Source organism: Myotis yumanensis, unplaced genomic scaffold (assembly GCF_028538775.1).
Source record: "Myotis yumanensis isolate MYYU_CA2020_CCGP unplaced genomic scaffold, mMyoYum1.0.hap1 SCAF_2, whole genome shotgun sequence".
Taxonomy (NCBI): domain Eukaryota; kingdom Metazoa; phylum Chordata; class Mammalia; order Chiroptera; family Vespertilionidae; genus Myotis; species Myotis yumanensis.
The window spans coordinates 7316755-7341045 of NW_027223753.1; the positions used below are offsets into that span (position 1 = coordinate 7316755).

At 43.5% G+C, this 24291-nt stretch overlaps 1 protein-coding gene across 3 annotated transcripts in view; it reads left to right on the top strand.

Annotated features, from left to right (window-relative positions):
* Positions 1 to 24291, top strand: part of VPS13D (vacuolar protein sorting 13 homolog D) — a 222375-nt gene that overhangs the window by 81567 nt on the left and 116517 nt on the right. The window contains exons 38-50 of one of the 3 annotated variants that reach the window (XM_070404108.1): positions 152 to 292; positions 1915 to 2037; positions 4427 to 4501; positions 7883 to 7985; positions 8912 to 9064; positions 10856 to 10991; positions 12117 to 12164; positions 14529 to 14679; positions 14777 to 14987; positions 15669 to 15916; positions 17628 to 17819; positions 18354 to 18480; positions 20033 to 20175. In XM_070404108.1, the coding sequence (XP_070260209.1) occupies positions 152 to 292; positions 1915 to 2037; positions 4427 to 4501; positions 7883 to 7985; positions 8912 to 9064; positions 10856 to 10991; positions 12117 to 12164; positions 14529 to 14679; positions 14777 to 14987; positions 15669 to 15916; positions 17628 to 17819; positions 18354 to 18480; positions 20033 to 20175 (1851 nt within the window). Of the gene's footprint in view, positions 1 to 151; positions 293 to 1914; positions 2038 to 4426; positions 4502 to 7879; positions 7986 to 8911; positions 9065 to 10855; positions 10992 to 12116; positions 12165 to 14528; positions 14680 to 14776; positions 14988 to 15668; positions 15917 to 17627; positions 17820 to 18353; positions 18481 to 20032; positions 20176 to 24291 lie in introns of all 3 variants that reach the window. The other 2 variants (XM_070404109.1, XM_070404110.1) reach the window with 2 other exon arrangements.

Here is a 24291-nt window from a genome sequence, read left to right on the forward strand (position 1 = left end):
TGGCTAAAGATGGTGCTTTCATTGTGAAATCAAATTGGAAATAGAAAGCTATTAAGCTACAGCCTGTCCTTGCTGAGCATTTGTGAACAGTGTTCCCCTATAAACTCTTGGTATCTGCTGAGCAGATGTCTGATTTCCTGTGCTCTCTCAGGCTGGGAGCCATTTCTTGAGCCCTGGCCGTGCACTGTATCCTGGCAACAGCAGGCAGCTAGTCGTCTCCATCCTCCTCGGCTGAAGCTGGAAGCCAAGGCCAAAACCCGTTTGGACATCAATATCACTTCAGTACTAATTGGTGAGTGGAAAGTTGTCTTCAGAAGGTTGGTACATTTCTGTACGTAGGTCCCTTGTCTGGAAGACTATTAATCCTGGTTTAGCAAATGCTTGGGCCTATACAAGACATCACTTATGCATCGTGGCTCTTTCCTGAAAATCCCTAACCTAGCCTCAGGATTCTTCTCAACCCAGTGCTCCAGAGTTAGCATCTCAGTTAATTCGATCAGCGATCAAACAAGAGCTTAGCCTGCTTAGGAAACATGAATGCTCATCATGAACTTCCTCCTCCTCATGCTTGGTCACTGGGGTGTAGAAGTGGCTTTAGATTCACTTCTCTCTGGCAATTCACTGAATAATTCTTAAAAGGTATAATTTTGACCTTGTCTTTATAGCAGGATAAGTTGCCTGTATTGTCTCCCATCAGGTATCATGTCATTTTGTAAAAGAGTTGCCAAGCTAATGGTGTATGTTCTGAGAGTTTCTTAGACAGCATGGAAGTGTACATTCCTGGATTCAGTGTCGTGAATCAGAACCACTCTATGCTTGTATTTATATCATGGAAACTCATACATGATTATTTATCGTACAACTCACACTTTTGGAATTACTGATCTAGCGATCTGATTTTTGGGGACAACTGTAGTTATCTCTGAGTGATAGATAACACACACACTGTTGCAAATCTGTGAACTTTCTTCAGCGTGTGTGGTGTATTGAGGCTCTCAGAATATCCATTGGCTTATTCTATGTTAGTAAGATGGAGAGAATGCATAGTGAAATAAGACCATAAGTGTAATGATCCTCAAATTTTAAAACCATTGTTTTACATGATCAGATTTCATTCACTAATTTGCCTGGATATTATTACCTATGTAACAGTAAATTGATCTCATGATCCTCCTATACTATTTTATTTCGCTTCTTATGTTATTTCTTTTACTACAGGCCTGGTGCACGAAATTTGTGCGGAGGGTGGGAGGGGTGGGGGGGGTCTCTCAGCCTGGCCTGCACCCTCTCGAAATCTGGGACCTCTTGGGGGATGTCCGACTGCCGGTTTAGGCCCCATCCCGCAGGGGTCCCTGGGGCCTAAACCGGCAGTCGGACATCTCTCTCACAATCCAGGACTGCTGGCTCCTAACCGCTGGCCTGCCTGCCTGCCTGATCACCCCTAACCACTCTGCCTGCCTGCCTGATCACCCCTAACCACTCTGCCTGCCTGCCTGATCGCCCCTAACCCCTCTGCCTGCCTGCCTGATCGCCCCTAACCCCTCTGCCTGCCTGCCTGATCGCCCCTAACCACTCTGCCTGTTCTAGGAAGTACATCTTAATTAGTATAAAAGGTCTTTATTTGGGTGCGGTACATCATTTTGTTAACCTGCTCTCCCCGTTGTAATTCTCTCAAAAGAGTAAAAAAAAAAGCTGGAGGACTGTCGGGTGGATTACAGCCTCTTGAATTTAGTGGTTTTCTAACAGCCTCCAAATTGGTCTTTTTAAAATTTTATCTCTAAACCCTGTCACTTAGCATGGGATTCCACGCTTTACACACACTAAATCATCTTTGCTTTTTCCTTACCCTAGGATGCTGTGCCGAAGTCGTATTTTCTACTTCTGTTCTAAATGTCTTTGGGGAATATTTTCTAGATCAGTATGTGAGTACCAAGGAATCATGGATGGCAGATTACTGTAAAGAAGACAAGGAAATAGACTCAACTACAACAGAAGACTGGATGGGCTCTTCAGTGGATCCTCCCTGCTTTGGACAAAGTAAGGGTTTTCTCTACAAATGTCTAACTGTCACTGTTGACCTACAGACCCATGTTTCATTGAAAACTCCAAAATCAGTTTCAGTGGAAAAACCAACAGGAAATTCTGACTGTCTTCTACAATTCTGTTTTAGTCTTTGTGAGAGACATCTTTCTGGCACAAAATACTCAACTTTTAATATGAGCTCCAGTCTCACCTTTGTGGGAGAGAGAGGACCTACAATATACGGGTCCTCAATTCAGGCAACACGGCACGGACGGGTGCCCTGGAAGTGCAGGTTCCCTGGAAGTGCATCGAGACCAGCCATTGCTTAGTTTGGGTTTTACTCAGGAATACTCAGGAATGTTTACGAAACATTCCTGTGGGTGGAACTTTTTGACTAGTTTTTTAAAAACATCTTTTCAGTCTTCTAAATCTAGAGACTGGCTATTTTCTTGAAGAGAGGGAGGGCAGGTTATCCCATGTGGAAAAAACTGTTAGGGGGACCCTGTATTGTTCATAGCATATAAAAGATTTGAATGCCAAGCCGCTTGAAGAGGGAGGAGTCAGTTTGTTCTCTGTTAACGATGTTTTCTTTCCTTATTTAATGCTTCACCATGGAGCTCTGATTGCCTCGGAGCTGGGGAGATTGTGATGGCCAACTGCACGGTTCTTAGTTGTTCCACAGCCATTGTCATTCAAATTCAGCTCAGCCCCAGCTCTTTGAGTGGTTTCTTTGGGAGTCTTGGCTGGACTTCACATAGCTCATGAGGACTTCACATAGCTCATGAATACATAAGTATTCCATCTGGTCTGCAAACGTGTCACGGGGAGATGGATTCTCGTAGCGTATGAAGTATTTGAACTTGTCCGTCTCTCCTCAGGATGTTTAAATGGACTGTCTCTCTGCCTTGTACTTCTAGAACGAGGGGCAGGAAATGTCAGCTCTGCTTGCTCTCTGTTCCCAGGCTGTTGCTTCTGAGACTCAAGGTCATTGCTTCGGAGCCAGGGCTTTTCAGATATCATCAGCTTTAATGTGGGCTCCTCCCCTAACCTTCCCCATTTGTGTGTCAACAGATTGTACCATAGAATTCTACCAAGAAGACTAAATAATCTTCTGTAATATGTCTTGTGTCTTAGGGAGTGTGTGCTTCTAAAAGCATTCATACAGGAGGATCTTAAATCCAGTCAGTGCAAACACTAGGAAGGCCCAGTCTTTAGGATTCTAGCGAAGGGTTTTCTTTTGTCCCTCTCCTCTCTGCCCTTTTAAAAAAAGAAAGAAAAAAAGTTCTCCTCTTTCTTTAAAGTTAATAAGCTGCCTTATCTATGTTAAATGCCTCTGCTAAATTAAAGCCGGATTTTATTTACTTATAGATTTTTATGGTTACTTAGGTTTATAAAGGTGTAATATTTCCTTTTAATTAGACGTAACTGAATATACCTAAATTTCCAAACTTCTTTTCTGACTGGAAATTCCTGGGTGGCAGTAAATCAAATGGAATTGTATTCTGTTTTCGACCTACTGAAGTAGTTGTTGGGCATTGGTTCCGAAAGTCAGTCGTTTTGAACCTTGCTGAACTGACCACAGACTTTGAGGTCTTATTCATGACTGTTTAGTCACATTCCCCCAAGATTTGTACATTTTATTCCGGGCAGTTTCAATGGGAGCCCTTGGAATAATGTGAAATTCAGCCTAAGGGAGCTGCTGACTTCCCACTGTTTCTTTAGCAGGGGAAAGAAAATAGCCTCATTTCTGACATAATTGTTGGCTTTGTTCAGTAAGGGCTGAGATTCTGCAGGTAAACCTGGATGCATGGCACCTTATTGAACTGACTAGTTTTGTATTCCAAAGACATCGGATGGAAATATTAAATATAAATATTCTAAACACTTCCATGTTTAATTTATAATGTAAATAATACTTTGAGGTAACGTCTTAGTAAAGACGGTGAAAACTGAAACACAGACGGGCTCTCCCTGGAGTGTGGAGACCCCTGAGGATTAGCATTCTGCTGCTTCTGCTTCTGCCAGCGGAACGAGCACCTCCCCTAGCTGGTAGGGGAGTGTTGGTGACTTTTCTATGCCATCTAAGAACATGGGGCTTTAAGTTAAAAATCCTCAAAAGGCTTGTCATTCTGTTCAAAAGAATGTTGAATACATTTTCTTTCCCCAACTGAGGAAAAAAAGGCGCTTGCTTCTTTGACAATGCCTCCATAATAAATGCCAGCAGAAAACCGTCCTGCTCACGCTGTCGGGTACCTTCATAGCTCTTAGAAATCACTGAGGGGAATGATCGTACTGGTGCATGGTGCTTGCTATCTCTGTAATGTACTCTGTGCTTACGCTTTGGAGGTGAGTCTTATTCACTGTGTTTTTTCTTACTTCTAACTTTGTCTCTCCTGTCTACCAGGCCTCCCCCTTGTCTACCTTAGAACTAGGAGTACAGCCAGTCTGACTAACCTAGAGCACCAGATGTATGCTAGAGGTACAGTACAGCCAAGCGAGGGCTTGCTTTATTTTCCTGTTTTACCGTAAGAACTGCCATGTCCATCAGTTTTCTGTGAATGGGGGCATACCACGTTTTGAGTACTTTGGTTTAGTAGCAGGAAAGAGATTTCCAACGAATGAACAGAGAAGGAAGCGATGTGCTGGCGTATGCTGTCTCTTGCATTTGCCTTAACCCTCGGTGGAAATGGTAAAACTCCACCGTGTGGGGTGCAGACATACCCCGGTCAGTGAGGTGGTTTCTCCTACTGAAAAGCAAGTAAGTAGAAGAAGCCCAGCCTCCACCGCGCAGTGCTGCCAGTCTGGGTATCGTACTCAGTGCACATTTGACCGGGAATGCAAGGGGCTCTGCTGATCTGGAATAGAGCTAAGGAAATACTGCCCTTAGACACAAGCCTCAACTTCTCTAGCTGTGACTCGAGCTGCTTAGGAGACAGAAAAGCAAATGTCCTTCTAACTCTGACCATGTAAGGTTCCTTGGGAATTTGTCTGGTCAGTGATATGATAGAATACACCACAAACATGCAGGGGTTGGCATCCCGGAATGTGCATGTAATCGGAATGATTTGTGTGTGTACTTGGCTAACAGCAGGTCTTGCCTGGGCCATGACATCTTTTGTAGAAAAAGGTCTTTGAGTTTCCTCTGCCAGGAGTTCAGCGCAGGGATAGTACTCTGCGGGGTAGTACTACAGGTTTTTCTGAAAGGTTTCACTGAGGTGGGTGCTTAGGGGATGGCTCACAAAGGGCCCAGGATTGAGTCTTCATTTATTCAGGGATTTATACCCTAAGCTTTCCTTGGTCTGCTACTTCATGTTTCAGGCTAAGCAGAGTATTATTCCAGTTCAGCTGATGAGGTCAGAGAGCCTCAGAAAGACTAAGTACTTGGCCTTCACTCACCTGACCAGCTAGTAGCAGGCCTGGGACGTTAATCTATTTCTTACGATTTACAAAGCAGGTCCTTTCTGACAGGCTGAGCTGCTTCTGTAGCATGGAAACCTGCTCGGTTTATAATGGCCAGATTACTGTGACACGGGTCCAAAGGGGTAGAAGTTTCTCAGCTGGAGCCACTTGACGCCGAAGTTGGACGGGAGGAGCTTCAGGTTCTCGGAGCCCCTGAAGAAGTTAGGTCTGGTCACTGGAGGCAGAGTTTCTGAGGCCCCCAGGGAACTCGGTGCTCTTTGATGGACTTGGGGGTTTTGCTCTCTGGTGCTGTGCCAAGGCAAACCCATAGCCGATTTGGACACTAGCGCAGGAGATGTCAGGTGTGTCCCGGGAGCTGGGTTCGGACTCGTGAGCACTCCATGGATTCTGTTATCAGAGAAGTCGGTTGCTGACGTCTTGGCTGGTCTGTGTAATCAAAACAAGAGGCTCGGGGACTTCAGCAGTGTGCCTTCCCAGGCTATTTAATTCCAAAGTAATATACTTGTGAATGCCTTTATATGGGTTCCTAGCACTTTATTCCGTATTACAGTGTGATCAAAGCCACTTGCCACCTGTTCTGTTTAAATCTAATTTGCAAATGGAAACTTATGGTCTGGCTTGCAGTGGGATATGAACGCGCAGCTGGCTGCTTTTCCTCCGGGCCCTGTATCTCCCGCAATAAAGCCGCTCTCGCTGCACTCACGGAGCGGGGCACCTCTCAAGGTGCCACAGTCAGCACTGTTTACCCTGCAGACAGCTCTTAAAGTTTTTACTCCCCCTCTGCTCTTGTCGGCAGCCTCACAGCTACTCTGTGGTTTTCTACTTGATGAATGTTATTTTTTTAAAGCAAACCTTGGGAACTAAGTGAGGCCATTTGGAGGAGAAATGGGTATGTTTGAGCACAGAGTATCTTTAGAAGAATTTGGAGGGTGTCACTAAAGACTATCCACGGAATTGAGGGAATACGTAGTAGTATCCACTCATTTATTTAGCATGTTGCCATTTCTCAGACTTCTCTGAGCCACTGTTGTTACCAAAGCAGAACTTGCCTTAACCTGAAAGTGCTTGTCTGGCAGTGTTTGTAGTACTAACTCCTGAAAAAAGAGGGAAAAGGGAAGTGCTTCCTTTTAAAGGCAGTGATCACCGGGGACTGTGATGCGGCCCCACGCCTTACTCGGGGTGGGAGGGGCAGGGTCTGGTGCGGTCTGCCTTCCTGTCCTGCTGGCAGGAAACACGTGGGCCTGGAGGACGAGTTTAATTTCGCTGTAGTGTTCTCAGTCGGCATATGCAGTCTCCCCGAGATGTCATTTTCTCCACAGCTGCGGGCCACTTGGGTCCCGGTTTTGCTCGTATTGTCTTTGTGCTTTAAAGCGGTGCACATAGGAGGACTGGGCTGCACCCCCTTTGTTGCTAGTGTGCGTGTGGCATGAGCACTGCAGCCAGGAGGCGCCAGCGCTGGGTTGCTGCTGCCCTTGTGGTCCCTGCTGCCCCCTCCTCCTTTCTTCCTGTGGCCCACAGGGGAGACTCAGGCCCTTGGTCAGAGGAGCTGACGCCCCTCCCTGGGCAGCCTCTGTTCCGTGCCAGGCCACCAACACAGGCAGGGCGCAGGCAGCCGGAGCAGGGCAGTGGCCGGGCATTTACAGCCTTTGTCAGCTTTCTGGCCATGTGGTCTCCCACTTCTCCGGCTTTTTAAAGTGTTTGTTGTCAGGTCAACTCTTTCTAGAATTTGATTACTTATAGTATTGTATTGATCAGTGTTTCCAGTTTCCCTGACTAGCAACTGTTTTGTGAAAAGAAATCATATTTTATGCCCCTTTTGTAGACTCTATAGTACCTATGGTGGTGGTATCTGTGTCAGAGATGGGCTAAAATTTTCATTTAAAAAGCTCTGGAATAGTATATTTCTGATCTTTCCGCGAGAAAAATCTCCCAACTATTAGTGTAAGAGCATAGGAAAGAATGTTTTTATTTCATTATAATGTGAATAATACGACTGAAGTGTAACTTTTGCATAAAGGGAGGCTTTGTTACAGCACAGGCATTTTGGACAAGGTTTAATCAAGTCGGTGTGATAAACTTGCTACAGTTTGTGCTACCTATTTAGGATATATTTATTGGGAGTAGCGAGGGTCCATTTCTCTTTTTTCCTCTTTTGATTCCAAACAAGTTAGGTCCCGATGCCCTCTGTGGAGATGAGGCCCCTAAGAATTGTGGGAGGATCGGGGGCTGGGCAGTCACACACCACAGCCATTTGTCAGGGAGGACTGAGTCATCCCGTGGCAGGCAGCAAAGTACATGGAGGTTCCGTTCGTCCTCTCTTCCTCCCCCTCTGTCCCTTTGCCAAGAGACCATTCTGGGCACTGTCTCCAGGTGGTGGTGGTGGGGGGCCTCCCACACAGATGGAGGCGGTGCTAATAGCCACCTTGTTTGTTTGTAGCAGAGGTGAAAACCCCCAAGCGCCGGCAGCCTTTTGTCCCTTTCGCTCTGAGGAATCACACAGGCTGCACTTTGTGGTTCGCCACCCTGACCACCACACCCACCAGGTAAGAAGCACTTGATCTGTCACTGAGCCATCTCTGCCACCCAAGGCTCCTGCGTGCCAGCCCAGTGGGCCCCTTCTTGAGGCTCTGAGGTTGTATTCGAAGCAATCACGTGCTGTCCTGCTGAGGTTTATGGTGGAGGGTCTGGTCCTCTGTGGAATCTGTACTCAGAGAAGTAGGCCCCAAGTTTGAAATGTCCAAATGATCCTGATCCCAGTAGACATTACGTTTAAAGTCAGAGTCCAGCAAATTAAGGCTGAGAGTGGGAAGCGTGAAAGAAAAGTCATTCCATCTTTCCTCTTCATCCCCCCCTCCCCCCGCCCAGAATTACTTTCCAACCTAAAGCACACTTCAATCCAGATGGAATTGGGTGGGGTTTGGAGAACAAGTGAGAATTTACCTAAGCCAAGTGAGAAGGTTCTTCAGCAGCTTTCAGCCTGTTCAGACCTTGGCTGGACTTTCCGAATCCACGCTGATCTCTCCAGCTTAGGAAATGAGAACACGAAACAAGGAACAGCATCAGCTGGTTGGAAACCACATTTCCCTGCCTCCACGAAGTATGATAATGCCTTACAGGAGGCGGTGTTGTTTTTTAAAAACAGTTCAGGCCTGTTAAGTTCTTGGTAGTCACTTAAACACGACTTTTAAAAGTCATGACTCACTTTACATAGCACGTATGTAGCAGCTCTGCTGCCGAGGCAGGTGAGTGTGTAGTATAGCTTTCAGCTGTTTCTAAAGTGTCACATGAGCTGCGTTTGATCATGAAGATGCCTCTAGTTACTGACCTTGTAGGTCACCCTTTGGAGCCAGATTATACGGCCTCATTGCTGTGAATTGCGTTCCGGGAGGGTTTCTGTTCCCAGCACCAGCTCCGTGTGAGAAGGAGCTGGGAGAGAGGCACAGCCTGGTATTGTCTGATTTGGTTCCAGGGCTGCACTGTCTCACAGCGGGAGCCCAGGGGGCGTTCCAGAAGGGGAAGGGACATTTCTCGATGACACTCACAATGTCAGTGAGTGGCGGGAAGTCCTCACAGGTGAAGAGATTCCCTTTGAATTTGAAGCACGTGGAAAGCTAAGACACAGGTAAAGTATGACTCATTCTTTTCCTAAAAAAATATTTATGTATATGATGTGATTGTCCCTAGTGTTTCGCCTGTTCACCTTCCTTTACTAGAGATTTTAATGATTTATTTTTAAAGGATATTTTAAAAAATCACTGTTTCCTTTCCTTTAAAAAAAATATGACTTTCTTACTATCTTGGAAATAAAGTTTCCCCCCATTAATTATCTCTTTACTTGACATGTGTGTTTCACGTAATTTGGTTGAAGCATAGACAGAGCATAACACTCAAGTTCTTTGCCTCCCAGCCTGGTTTTCACGATGCACTGGTGACATGGTACTCCTGAAAGGTTGGCAAAGCATGTCGATTTCAGTGTTAAGACACATACATGTCACATAGCACTTGGAGCAGGCAGGTGTTTTCAGGGAGCAGAGCCGTATGAGGAGGCACACGGGTGCTGAGGAGGATCAGAACCACTCGTCCAGGGAGACGGCTAGCACTCACTCTTGACATGGTCCACCAGAGGGCTGGAACGAACGCGAGAGAAGCCTGTGGCTTGTTACTGAGCGGTCACAGAATATCTAACAAAGTGTTCTTGTGTTTGCAGACATTGTTAAGTGGAAAGGCTGTCCAGTGAATAGGTTAAGATTTCAGCCTCGTATCTGTTTGCAAGCTGAGCTGAAGTGTGGGAGACTGGCTTCCGCCTTATGCTTTCCTGATGCTCTAAGTCTGAGTGTGCAAACCCGCTCCTAAGTCAGATACCTCTTCCCTTTGCACAGCTTTCTGCCAGCACACATTTCTCCCTGGGGCAGATGCCTGAACCTGTGGGCCCCAGTGATTGTACAGGAAAAATAGGGTTTAAAAAAAATCACAGCTGGGTACGTGTACCTGGAAGCCACGTTAGCACTTCCAGGGATGAGTGGTGAGCATTTTCTGTTCCACAAAGTTCCTGAAGGAGCTAATTATGAACTGTTGGCTGTATGTCTTAATAAGCACGGCCTCTGTTATATCAGAAGGGGTTTGACCTCTATATCACTTCCGTTTTAGTTTCCATGTTTTGTAACGGCGCATTTCAAGTCCCACTGTTCCGCTTGAATTCATCAACATAAATGCCTTTTCTGGCTTTCCCCCCTTTGGCGCACTATGCCCACTCCCTGCCTCCCTCCCTCCTTCCTGTCAGCCTCAAATCCAGTTCCCCATTTTAGGCTTCTGGCTTGAATTAGGCGAAACCTAAAATAGAATTAAATGTGCAATTTCCTCCTGTTCCTCCTGTTCTGCCCACTGCCTTCTGCTGTTTCAGCCAAGCCTTCAGCCTTAAAATGCCTAACCTGTCTGTGGCCTGTAGGACCGAAGCCAAACAACTGAGTGTGGGTCTAAGAGAAGTAGGGTATTCAGCAAAAGAACCAGGAGGAAATGTTGTGTCACGCATTTCCAAGAGTTTGGTTATATGATCAGATTGCTAGTGGAACATTTTTACTACCGCACAGAAGTGGTTGTAGCGAATGGCACTGTCTTGTAAAAGCTTGGATGGGGTTGGTGGGGCAAGGCCTGGGCTAGAGTGGAGAGTTTTCGTGGTTCATACAAAGGGAGGACAAATGCTCCTCTTGCCCAAGCATTATAAATCTTGCAGTTTTAAATGTAAAACCCAGCTAATATGTTCTCTTGATTTCTCTTGCATTAGGTAATCACCAAAAGGCTTGGACAACTGGGTTTTTATGTCATTAGATAGTAAATCGGATTTGAGTCTTTGCTCCTGCTTTTCTTTGCTTTTGAAGATTGGGCTTAATGTCTTTTTCCGTGTTCTGCCTGACAGACACACCCATGACCTCCGGATTCACCAACTGCAAGTGAGAGTAAATGGCTGGGAGCAAGTGAGCCCTGTGTCTGTGGACAAAGTTGGGACCTTTTTCCGATACGCAGCGCCAGATAAGAATTCATCTTCCTCTACGGTGTGTGGCGGGGGATGGGTGTGCATTGTGTCCTGGCCGCACTCCCGTAAAGCCAGGCACTCACACAGTGTAATAGCCTTGCTCTAGTAAAGTTTTCTTGTTCTTCATTTATTAGTACACGAGCTCTAGGAATCTGTAAGATTATAGAAGTCATCATAGGCAGTGATAATCAATATTTAGATGAGCCAGCCAATGGATAATTTCAGTAAAAAAAACAGGATCTAAAAGTGATTTTAATGAAAAATAATAAGTAAATAAAAGTGACTTTAGTACATGTTACCTCACCTGTGCAGACCCATTTCATATGCAGCTGGCCCACCTGGCAATTTGCTAGTCTGCCGAACATGTGTTGGCTTTACTTCACATACTGTTATGCTTCCTCCATATACTGTCTTCTTTCAATTTCTTACAGTGCTACTCCTCGATCCTTCTAATTCCTTTTCTCCAACTTCTCTTCTCTAGCATAAAGACATATAGCCACTGCTATTTATCTGATCACAGAACCTCTCACACATCCTTGCCTGAACTTGACCCAGCCTGCAGCTCTAGGGCTAGGAGGGACCAGCCTGGGGATGATGCAGGGAGCATCCCTCACTAGAGTGTGCAGGTGAGGGCTGGCCTCCCAGCCCATGTGTCCACCATGGTGCCCTTGCCCAGGACTCGGACATGCTTCCCAGGATAACTCACTTGTTAGGTAACCAGTGATGAGGGGGAAAGTGCAGATTTGCAGAGATTGTGGCTTTTGTCATGCTTTCTTCATAGAGAAACCCTGTTCCTTCTACTCTTCCTCTCTTGTGCCCCAAGTTTCTTAGGAAAGGACACTTTCTTTCAAGATTAATTTTCTGCCTAAATTCTAATCTGATAATGAAATAATGAATTCCCCCAAGAGATACTTTTCTATTGTATGGATGTGTCTGGAAATTTGTGTCCCTGGAGTGGTGGTAAAATGAGGGTTGTTTTCCCCATACCTTCTAAGTTAAGATGCTTTCTCTTAGCAGTAGACCATACTTTGCTAAGGGTATTTGCAAACACCACCCTTTCAAGCACATTTCATTGTCATTGAACTTAATGATGCCTGTAATCTTAGGTCTGCGCTGACTCTCTGACTTTTGGAATCTTTCTTAGATTGGCAGCCCAAGCAGCAGAACAAATATTATCCATCCCCAGGTTTATGTAAGTATGATTGTCCTATGTCACTGTGTGTATTCAGTGTTGACACTGGGCCTGAACCATACGTAGATGTTTATTTCTTTTTTTTAATATACTTTATTGATTTTTTACAGAGAGGAAGGGAGAGGGATAGAGAGTTAGAAACATCGATGAGAGAGAAACATCGATCAGCTGCCTCCTGCACACTCCCCACTGGGGATGTGCCCGCAACCAAGGTACATGCCCTTGACCGGAATCGAACCTGGGACCCTTGAGTCCGCAGGCCAATGCTATATCCACTGAGCCAAACCGGTTAGGGCTAGATGTTTATTTCTTAATGATGAGAGGACTTTATGACCTGTGAGCGATTGGAATTTATCTTTCTGCTTTTCTATTGATGATTACCTCATTTTCTAAAAACTTGCAAGAAAATATTTTCACCTAATTTGATATGTGAGACTGAATATTACAGGCAACAGAAAGAAAAAAAACAAATGTTTGGGGCCAATGTCTCCTTTTCTTTCTAAGTTAAAATATAAATTAACCCTTGTATGGCCATACATATTTCATAGATTTGGGATCCATAGGTCGTGAAGGTAAATAAGAATAAAAAATAGTAAGATTTTTTTTTTCTTCCCATTTGGCTTTTGAAACATCATCATAAGATGACACTAAAAAACTATTTTTAGATTTTTGCTTAAATTTTCTTCTCCCTTAGGGATAGTAAGTTTTGAACTGTGAAATTTCAGCTAAGCTTGGAGGCGTTAAGATCAAGATTTGAAGCAATTGTAATTGGCCTTGGCTGAGTGGGGCTTTACTAGGCTGGGTCTGTGGACGCCGAGGTGCTGACTGTGCCTGGGATTGTCTCTGAAAACACTCCAGACAGTTCTAGTTTGCCTTTTCACTGGGCTTCCTGGAAGTCTTGGCTCAAAACATGGAGCTCTTCATTTTATTGTTTATTAGGTTGGTTTCACATACTGTTTGTTTTTAATAAAAAAGTTGGCAGTATGGGAAGCTTGGACGTGGTGTCATTTGTTTCTCCAATAAAAAAGCATTGTCAGTATGTTCTGGACACTCCTGCTGAGAATAATAGCTTCAGAGACCTCCTCTTCGGTTTACCTGATGTGGGGTTTTAAACTAAAAAAGAAAAAAGAGTTTTGGGGCACAAACTGTGCTGAATGTGTGAATGAATGTATGGAAAAAGAAAGTAGTGGCTGCAATCCAAGACCAAACATAAATTATTTCCCTCCATTATGTTGGGTTTCTGAAACTCAGTGTCCTGTTTGTGAAAGAGTGATCATTGAATGGAACTTAGAAAGTTATTGTGAAGAAAGAGAAGTTGGTTTTTGAAGTTCTTTGAAATACAAATGTTGGCTTTTTTTCTATAAGCATGTCAGCAAATGGTGTATGGGCCTAGAGAGTAATTTTTATGACATTAGGAAAAAAGTTATTGTTCTTGGGAAAGGCATTCCAATGTAGACAACTCTTTATTATACACTCTCTGGCTTTTACAAAGACAAGTTATAATCTCAGAAGACTTCCTTCTGCTTTTGTATATTTTGGACAGTTCCCAACCCATTGTTAGTGTTCAAAGAATGTTTTCTCACTTTAATATTAATCTGGGAGGAAAATACCGCAGAAGGTAAATCACTTAATGTTTAACGAAGTGAAGTCCTACCTCAGTGCTTCTGAACGTTGCGTTGCTGTGCATGATCTTTAGTCCCCTCTGGCAGAGCTGACAGCGAGTCTTGGTCCGTGTCCATGTAAGGGCTGGTTTGCGACACTGCGCGAGGATAACTTCCAGCACAAGTGTGAGAAATCTGATGGGCTGTTACTGGTCTTAGGTGAAGTTCTTTATAATGTGTCCAGAGGCCTACGGTGGATTGTTCTTTGTGACACACTTTGTGATGTCACTTCTGAATAGATTAACTGTTTTTTTAAAATATATTTTTATTGATTTCAGAGAGGAAGGGAGAGGGGATGAGAGATAGAAACATCAATGATGATAGAGAATCATTAATTGGCTGCCTCCTGCACGCCCCACACTGGGAATGAAGCCCGGAACCCAGGCATGTGTCCTGAACGGGAATCAAGCTGTGACATCCTGGTTCATAGGTCAACCCTTAACCACTGAGCCACACTGGCTGAGCTGAAGATATTAACTATTTTTATAGGAATGTTTAGAATTGGCTCTTTTGAGAGTGCATGTTTATAGGCTATTCGTTTCTATTAAAACTGAGTGGTCTTGGGGCTTAATGATTAATTTTACCAAAGAGCTATCGCAATAATAAGATGCTGTGATTTAGGCATTCTGGTTGGTATGGTTGTATTTTTGTGTGTATTTTCAAAATCACAGCTGTGCCTTTTACTTCAATGTCTTTTTCACAGTTCTCAGCACTCCCGCCTGTCCGGGTGGTCTTTGCTGTGACCATGGAAGGCAGTGCTCGCAAAGTGATAACTGTCCGGTCTGCCCTCATTGTGAAGAACAGACTCGAGACACCAATGGAACTGAGACTGGACAGCCCATCAGCTCCGGACAGTAAGCTTTGACATAGTCTGTCCTCCTTTTACTCTGAGAAAGTGAGCTTTAGGTAGAAGACCCCCTCTGAGAGCGTTAACGCTTATTTCTGTGGCAGAGCCCGTGGTGCTTCCCGCTGTCATGCCGGGGGACTCCTTTGCTGTGCCTTTACACCTCACCTCTTGGCGGCTGCAGGCCCGGCCCAAAGGGTTGGGCGTATTTTTCTGTAAGGCTCCTATCCACTGGACGAATGTAGTAAAGACGGCAGAGGTTAGTAGCAGCAAACGAGAGTGCCATTCCATGGACACAGAGAAAAACCGATTCTTCAGGTATGCATGGCACTGCAATGTGTATTTGTGGGTATTTTTTCTTTATTCTTTCCCTAAGGACCCTCAATGATTCAGTTGTGCTTATTTAAAACCCTAAAGTTTTTCGCTTTTTTAAAAAAATATTTTTATTGATTTCAGAGAGGAAGGAAGAGGGAGAGAGAGAGAGATACAAACATCAGTGATGAGAGAGAATCATTGATCGGCTGCCTCCTACATGCATCCCATTGGTGATAGAGCCCGCAATTCAGACACGGCCCTGACCAGGAATCGAACCATGACCTCCTGGTTCATAGGTCCATGCTTAACCACTGAGCCACACTGGATGGGCTGTCATTCCCTGTTTATGCAGTTCAAGAACAGGCACAACTAATCTATACAGATATCAGAGATTGTTGCTCTTCTGCTGGGGGAGAGGATTTTGATTGGAAAGGGATATGAGGGAACGTTCTGGAGTGAGAGAAATATCCTGTCACTGGTTTTGGGTGGTAGCTATAGGATGTATATAATTATCAAAACCTACAAAGCGGAACATTTAAAATCTATACATTTTATTCTGACTTAAATTGTAGGTACCTTACTGGGTTATTGAACCATTTTAATGCTATGCTCTCTCAGACTCAGCTAAGGAGAAAAAAATTCAAGTTCTTCATTGGTGGTTTTTATACCATTTTGTCTTCATAGGTTTTGTGTGGCCATAAAGAAAGAGAATTATCCAGATTACATGCCCTCAAACATATTTTCTGATAGTGCAAAACAGATTTTCAGGCAGCCGGGGCATACCATATATCTCTTGCCAACTGTGGTAATCTGCAACCTGCTCCCTTGCGAACTGGATTTTTATGTTAAAGGAATGCCCATTAATGGGACCCTGAAACCTGGCAAAGAGGTGGCTCTCCACACCGCTGACACGGCCCAGAACATTGAACTGGGTAAGGGTTTAGTCAAATTATCATTGGTAGCAATTCTATGAAAATGTCAGTGAGTATTTTGTGACTATTTGGTAAACATTTTGGAGAAATTATAGCCTATACAGTATCTTAGTAAACCAGCTCAAAGGATTTATGTAGTTTAAAAAATGTCAAACTTCTAAGGTAGAAAATTATCAAAAGAAAATAATTGAACAGATTCAAAAGATTTCCAGAGGAAGCACTCAACGGAGCCTTTTTTCTTCTGTTGCTGACTTGATGTATGACTGTAGGCAGTCACTTCATCTTTTCAGACCAGGCTTTTCCCAGCTATAAAAGGAGCAAAATCATATCTCTCTCCCTTTTTAAAAAAAAAAATATATTTTATTGATTTTTTTACAGAGAGAAAGGGAGAGGGATAGAGAGTTAGAAACATCAATGAGAGAGAAACATCGATCAGCTGCCTCCTGCACACCCCTCACTGGGGATGTGTCCGCAACCAAGGTACATGCCCTTGACCGGAATCGAACCTGGGACCTTTCAGTCCGCAGGCCAACACTCTATCCACTGAGCCAAACCAGTCAGGGCTCTCTCCCTCTCTTCTCAGGAGGGAAAAACATTTGCCAAGCACGCACTGTCCTCCAGGCATTATGTCAGGTGCTTCACCCACATGAGCTCATGTCATCCTTACGCAGTAGTTATTTGTCCCATTCCTGATGAAGAAATTGAATGTTGAATGCATCAAGTACATTCAGTTTTAGGGATGAATGAACTCGAGGTAGAGAATCATTAGACTCATTATCCTATTTGTAGCACTTACAGCAAAGAGGAGATGCTGGAGTTTGGGCAGGAAGTATGTTTCTTTAATGCTGCTCTGGAAATGCTGAAAAAATGATGCCTTAGATACTTATCTTTTTACAGTTTTGTATATCTTCTCATTTGATCTTCACAACGGCACGTTTGGGGTAGAGAGACAGCTGCTATCCCCCTAGTACATATAGGAATCTGAAACTCATTGCAAGTGTGTCCCACAGCGATAAACTTACATGTCAACGAGCTTCATTTAGAACACAAAAGTGGTACAGTGCTAGGTGTCCTTCTGAAGAAAAGAGGTCTGTGCTCTGACATTTCAGTACTTCTTCAACAAATGTCTGTGAGCCCCCGGGTGGAATGGACACGTCCTCCCACCCACCACACTCTGTGCACACCACCACGCTCTCTTCCCAGTCTGCTCTCCATGGACCACCACTTCCACAGCAATCCTGCGATGGAGATACTGTCATTATCCCCGTTTGGAGATGAGGCACAGCAAGGGCAAATTGCTCACCCTGTACCATGCAGCTGGGAAGGCCAGGCTGGGACCTGAGGCCAGGCATTCGGCTGCAGAAACCTTGACTCTGACCCCGTCCTTGCCTTTATTGTGGTCTAGGCACCCAGCACAGGGCCTGATGTCTAGTAAGCTCCTAATACTCATAGCTGTTACTGGTACTTTCTGGTATTTTCATCTTTCTAACTCTGCAGTTCAGACTCCCTAGTGTGGCTTCCAGGCCATCTGGTTTGCTTTATATGTATTCTCACCCGAGCTAGAGGAAAATGGCCATTCTAATGAGATCTTTTTTGCTACTAAGAGACAGTTACTGATTTTTCCAAAAGGAAACCAGTTTTGTTTGACTGCTGGGTATTTTAACAAACTAACGTGAGAGCTTAGAAAGACAATGGTTTATATCTCCTTTAGGGGTATCACTGGAGAATTTTCCACTCTGTAAAGAATTGCTCATTCCACCTGGAACCCAAAACTATATGGTAAGAATGCGTCTCTATGATACCAGCCGGCGGCAGCTGAACCTCACCATCCGGATTGTGTGTCGAGCAGAAGGATCCCTAAAGATCTTCATTTCTGCTCCGTATTGGTTGATTAACAAAACAGGTATGTATAGAGCAGTGATGGCGAACCTATGACATGCGAACTCATTTTTTTGGTTGATTTTTCTTTGTTAAATGGCATTTAAATATATAAAATAAATATCAAAAATATAAGTCTTTGTTTTACTATGGTTGCAAATATCAAAAAATTTCTATATGTGACACGGCGCCAGAGTTAAGTTAGGGTTTTTCAAAATGCTGACACGCCGAGCTCAAAAGGTTCGCCATCACTGATATAGAGGCTGCTCAAGTGGGCCTTTGGCTTTGGCCATGGGAATTCAGGTTTTTGCTCAGCTGACTAAATGGAGCCAATAGACTAACTCCAACAGTCTGGGCTGCTGGAACTTTCCTGCTTCCATAATTAGTGCTCAGTCATGGTCAGAAATGTCCTCTTAGACAACAAAATGAGCCCACTGTATTAATTCAATTTTCACTCTTTCCCCTTGATTATTTAAAAAAAAATAATAATTTTACCGTTTACGTCTGTCTTGGAGAGACTGGGTGGGATTGATGTATACCTCTCCTCTCCTTCCTAAAGGGTTACCGCTGATCTTCAGACAGGACAACACAAAGACAGATGCTGCAGGCCAGTTCGAGGAGCATGAGCTGGCCCGGAGCCTGAGCCCCCTCCTATTCTGCTATGCTGACAAAGAGCAGCCAAACCTGTGAGTACAGTTATGTATGGGAAGGGGAAATAAGTTCCTAGGGAAGGGGAAAAATTAGCAAAGGCTAGAGTGTATCCGTGTAAGTAGAATTGTACTGTAGATAACAATCCTGACTTGGCAGGGGAGCAGGACCATGACCTAATGGGATTCTTTCGGCTCTAATTTCTGTGTTACTTGATAGTGAAAATAAACCATTTGGTTGGTTTATAATGAAAGCTAGTTTTATTTTACGTGTGTTGGAGTAGTTCTATTCATAACTCTGCCAATGAAGAGAAACCCACATGTTCTATGCTGTGCATGGCTCCCTTCTGCTGTCAGCTCAGCACAGGCAGAGGAGTTGGCATGGGGGTGTGTGTGGGGATGACTGGACCTCTGGTAAAGCCTCTGCCCCATTAATCCAAGCCAGGTCCTTTGCGTAAGGTGCCATGTAAGATCTCAAGCACTCCTTGCACGTGGAAAGGCAGGGAGAAGCAGCAATTGTGAGGATTAGATGACATGTCCTTCTAATGTATGGTATGAGCATTAATTCACTTTTGTTCTTGGTTTTAACATTCTGCCTTTTACAGGAGTCTTAATTTGTAGCAGTAATCCAAATGGCATATTTGATACTCCTAAGATGCCATACCCTGGTATCTGCAGAAGTATGCTTCCTACAAGCTTAAGAGGAAGGTTTAGGGAGCACCACATGCCAGTGGGTGCAGATGCGTGTTCCAGGGAGGGCTGGAGGCTAGGTTGTTGCTGGAGTCAGGAGAGGATTGACTGGGGTCTGGACATGGTGGTCATACAGACGCTAGCCCAGTCTCACTTTTCCTGACATTTATAACAGTTTATTTTATCCAGGGAATTGGTAGTTCCATATAGACCATCTCATTTGATTCTCCCAGCATCCCAGTAGATTGGGCAGGGCAGGAAATACTGTTTTATTTTAAGATGTGGAAACTGAGGCTCAAAGAGAGACAGTTACCTGCCCAAGGTTATGTTGCTTGTTAGTGGCAGAACTGGAACACACATTCAGGAATGATGGTTCTAGGGCCCACGATAAGATACTGGCCAACTGAACAGTGCTTTGCTGTTGTAATAGTACCAGACCATGGAGGGAACGTACCTTTAGCCACATCTTCTGCACATGCTTGCCTTGCATCTACAGAATTGTGGGCACACTTTCCTTATATGTTCAGGCTATTTCATGAACCTTTGAACACCTCAGTCAGGAAAGTATTAGTTTGACTCAAATCCTTATTTTTCAGAGGAATAATAGATACTTTAGCATTTTCTGTATGTCTTATGCTTGTAGAATCTTAATGTTTTTTCTTAAAGTGTTCAGTTGAAGACGTCCATACATTTTGCACATTGTTGTACTGTGGCTGCCTGTAAGATAGGGGGTTAACTGCCAGCAGTTGCCTCGCTGTGTTTGGGAATCACGTGAGTGAGGAAGAGTCAACATTAGAGTTGTAATTTGGGGTGTTAGCTACAGCACTGTTTCCTGATTAGAGCAGGTGGACAAGACTTGCTTATGGATGAATGTATCAACCTTTGCTTTTCTGCCCCACAGCTGCACGATGAGAATCGGAAGGGGGATTCATCCTGAAGGCATGCCGGGCTGGTGTCAGGGCTTCTCCCTGGATGGTGGGAGTGGTGTCCGAGCTCTGAAAGTCATCCAGCACGGAAACCGCCCAGGGCTGATCTATAACATTGGTGGGTTACCCGGGGGGCAGCGGGGGAATCAGACCCTTGGCCCTGAGCTCAGGCTGGGACCATAAGCTGACCATACATTTTAGGCTTGGCCGCAGGTGCTGACTTTCTCATTTGGCATTGGGTGAGGTATCTTTCCTCGGAATGCTTGATGGCTGTCAGCACAGATCTATTCTAGGGATCTAAGGAGCTACCTAAACACTGCCCCTTTTGAGGTCTGCGGCTCTGTTTAACTTAAAGTATCAGTTTGGCTTAAATCCTTGTTTTTCATGGGGATAATAGGAACACTTAGAATGCTTTTTTCATCCTCCAGGCATTTCCCACGCATTCATTAAAACTTGCAAACCCTAAGAGGGTAAGAAGCATTGTTCTCCTTGAAACTGAAGCAGAGAGGTTAAGTGACTTGCCCAGATGCAAAGGGGAAGTCTGGGTCAGAAGTGGGATTATGATAGCAGTGTGCACATTTGAAGCAGAAAATGTAATAAAATGCACTTGGTGGTTATAGTAATTAGAAGCCCACTGAACGAGCTTTGCTTACAGAGGTGGGGGGTGATGAGGGGAGCATACTGCACCTATAAACCTCAGAGCCACCTGGAATTCTCAAAAGGTTTTCTGCAGAGTTACGATAAATTTGATTATTTAAGTAACACTTCAGGTTTAAAATGTTAGCTGTGCGTCCTTCCTAGTGTATAATTTCCAAGGATCCAGGCACCATTCATTGTCAAATGTTGGAAAACCATCTAGGGCTGTGCTGTCCATTGAGCTCTCTGCGATGAGGGAAATGCTCTGTTTTGCACTGTCCAGTGGGGTAGCACTAGCCACGCGTGGCTGCCGAGCACTTGGGAGTCCGCTACTAAGAAACGTGGCCAGTGTGACCAAGGAATTGAGTTTTTCATTTTATTGAGTGTTAATGGATTTAAATAGCCACCTATGCCTAGTGGCTGCATATGGGACAGGGCAGGAATAGTCATGTTGTAGGAGAGCCTAAGGTGGTGTCGGCTAGCGATTTGCCCTGGGGCCCACGCAGACTCAAGGACTTAAGTGTTTGAGGTTTTATTAGTAATAGAGTCTCCTCCAAGTAGAGTTTGCTTTCCGTGTTGTTTAAACCTGAATTTGTGAGCATTCTCTCTTGTCTTGGGGCTGCCTCCTTTAAAGTTGACATTAAGATTTTTAACAGAAGAAATAAACTTTAATTTGACCCTCCAGCTGAGGATCATTTTCTTTACTTTTGTTCACATTGTTTGCTCTGCCCCTTGAACGGGCAAAGGCTGTTTCATGCTGTGTTTGGTTTTCTTTTGGGGTATCTTGTCCTTGATACACTTTCCAAAGTAAGCTACTGGAGGTTGTCTAGAAACTGTAGTTGGAACAAATTGCGGGGTGGAGTGATGGAGCTCTTAGCAGCTGGCGCTAAGGAATCACAGAATTCTTTCAGGGAGGCAAATCGAGCTGGCCAATCACAACTATGCATTGAGTGCATGTGTAAACTTACATGCTAGGACAGCGATTTTCAACCTCCTTCATCGCTTGGCACACAAACTAATTACTAAAGTTCTGTCACACACCAAAGAATATGTTTTTTGCCAGTAAAAAACAAAGATATAGTTTTGATTGATTTACAAAAAAGAAGAAAAAGAAAAAGTAATTGCCCACCCTTTTTACTCCAAAGTGACTTTAAAAAAAAAATCAGGTGCCTATACTTGTATATAAAGATTTCTGGTGCCAAGAATTAACCAATGAGCATTATGCTAAGTGAAACAAGCCAGTCAATGAAGGAAAAATACCACATGATCTCACTCATTCATGGATAATAAAGACCATTACAAACTTTTGAACAATAATAGATACAGAGGCAGAGCTGCCTCAAACTGATTGTCAAACTGCAGTGGGAAGGCCAGAGAGAGTTGGGGGGCAGGAGGGAGGGGAGTAAGAGATCAACCGAAGGACTTGTATGCATGCATATAAGCATAACTAATGGACATAAGACACTGGGGGGTAAGGGAGGGTAGGGGTTTGTCAAGGGCGGGGGGGGAAAAAAGGACACTTATGTAATACCCTTTGTAATACTTTAAGCGGGGAAAAAAAAAAAAAAAAAAAAAAAAGAATTAACCAATGAGACAAAACCTTATTATGCGATGTGACCAGTAAGTTACAACTATTATGTGACCTACATATTTATGGTTCAAGGCAGGGCATTCACACTGGACGGCTGTTGTGTTGAGTTGTCATTTTTTTATTTGATGATCTAAGGGAAAAGAGGTCGGTGCACCTGACTAAATAGTCAGGTATTGCATGTTTTAAAAATTCTTGTGGCACACTATTTGAAAATTGCTGTGCTGGGAGCATTCATTAAAACATTACATATGTTTTTAGGGACAAGACTATGCTTTGAATTTTGTTTTTATACCAAAGAAAGCAATAGATGGAGTGGGCTAAGATAGGACTTTATAATTCTTAAGGTTCATGAAATCTTGACATATAATATCAAGGGAATTTGTGGAATCTCTTACTTGAATATTTTTGGAGAGTTCGATAGATAGCTAGCTCCCTATCAGGAAAGTTTAAAACACAGTCCAAAGCTCAGGGAGGCCTCACATGTACCTCCAAAAAGAGGGATTTTGTACATTTTTATCTTATCAGCTGTTCATTTACTGGGGGGTTGCCAGAGCAATCTAAGATGAAAAGGGAAACAAAAAAAGCCTACTTTTTTTTTCTCCAAAAATTGAGTCTCGGTACTGTAGATTTTTTTCATAATGTCAAATTAAACACATCTTTTGTGGGCAGACTTTATATTAGTTGAGATCAGCTAGCTATGATAATGTCAGTTTCTGACAATTAATGCTTTTTTGTGTGTGTTACAGAAATATGAGTGATAGGGAATATCGCTCTGTTCCAGTATTCCCGAACATTTGTTAAGTACAGTTTCAGAGATGGTTGTTTTTGAGATTTGCTCAGTCTTTTATATTGAAGACTTATATTGAAGGCACACCCAATTTTTCAAGCCAGCACAGATGAATTACAGAGTTAACAGATTGGAATATTGATAATTGGGGTTATGTTAGGCCATTCAGGACACCTAGTTGTTGTATCCTAAGGTCTCTTTCCTTTTTATGGTTCTCTAGTTGACTGCTGAGTAGGGTCCTTTTACATGTCTCATCGTGATGTGAGCAAGGGCTTCTGAGGCAGGCGGCTGTGTGACCTAGGGCAAGTTACCTTGCTTTCCATGTCCTAGTTTCCTCATCTGTAAAATGGAAAGAATGAAAATACCTAACTCATAAGGTTGTTATGAGAACTAAATGTGGAGCCTTTGGTAGAGGGTGTAACTTGTATTAAGAGGTCAATTAATATTATTATATTCATTATCTGTACTATAAATATTTCTATCATTGTATAAACAGAGTCCAGCCCAGTTGCTATATTTATTGTGTGAATGAACAAATAGTCATTCCCACTGAGTTTCATATTTTAAAAAACGATCATATTTTTAAAGCTAATTCAGTGCTGTTTATTTTTTCCCTTTCTTCGGGTGTTTTGAGATTTCCTTCTGTTTGATTATGACTGTCTTTCCATGCTATGTGTTTTGTTTGCCTTTTTCTCCCTGTACATAGTGGGTGCTGAAAACATGTATTTTACGAATGAATAAATTCTATAATATTTTACATTCGGTTTTAGCTGGATTCTTGGGCCAACAGCTAAAAGAAAATACTAGAGAAAAGTCCTTTGAGTTCAGAGTAGTCAGAATCCAATTAAGTAATCTGAAATTTCTACTGTATCCTGTAAAAGGGGCAAATTCTCTAGTGGGAATTTTGTGTCCCAGATGTGAGCAGAAATGTAGTCAGCTTCATAAATGGAAACCAAAGGTATCTATGACTGAACACCTGTGTTTTTTAGTTGCTGTTATTATGATACACACTTTATGAAGAAGCTGGGAGTTATGGAGATATCGATACTGCCACTGAGACTTTTTAAGGCCTAAGTGGGTAAAAGAATAATACTTCGAGTGTGCTTGCTGGTTTCATTCCATTCTTGGAAGGCTTGACAGCCTCTTTGAGTGATATAATTGTTTTCTTAGAGAAACAAAGTAATTGTGAAGGCTATTTATTTTTGTCAGACCATGGATTA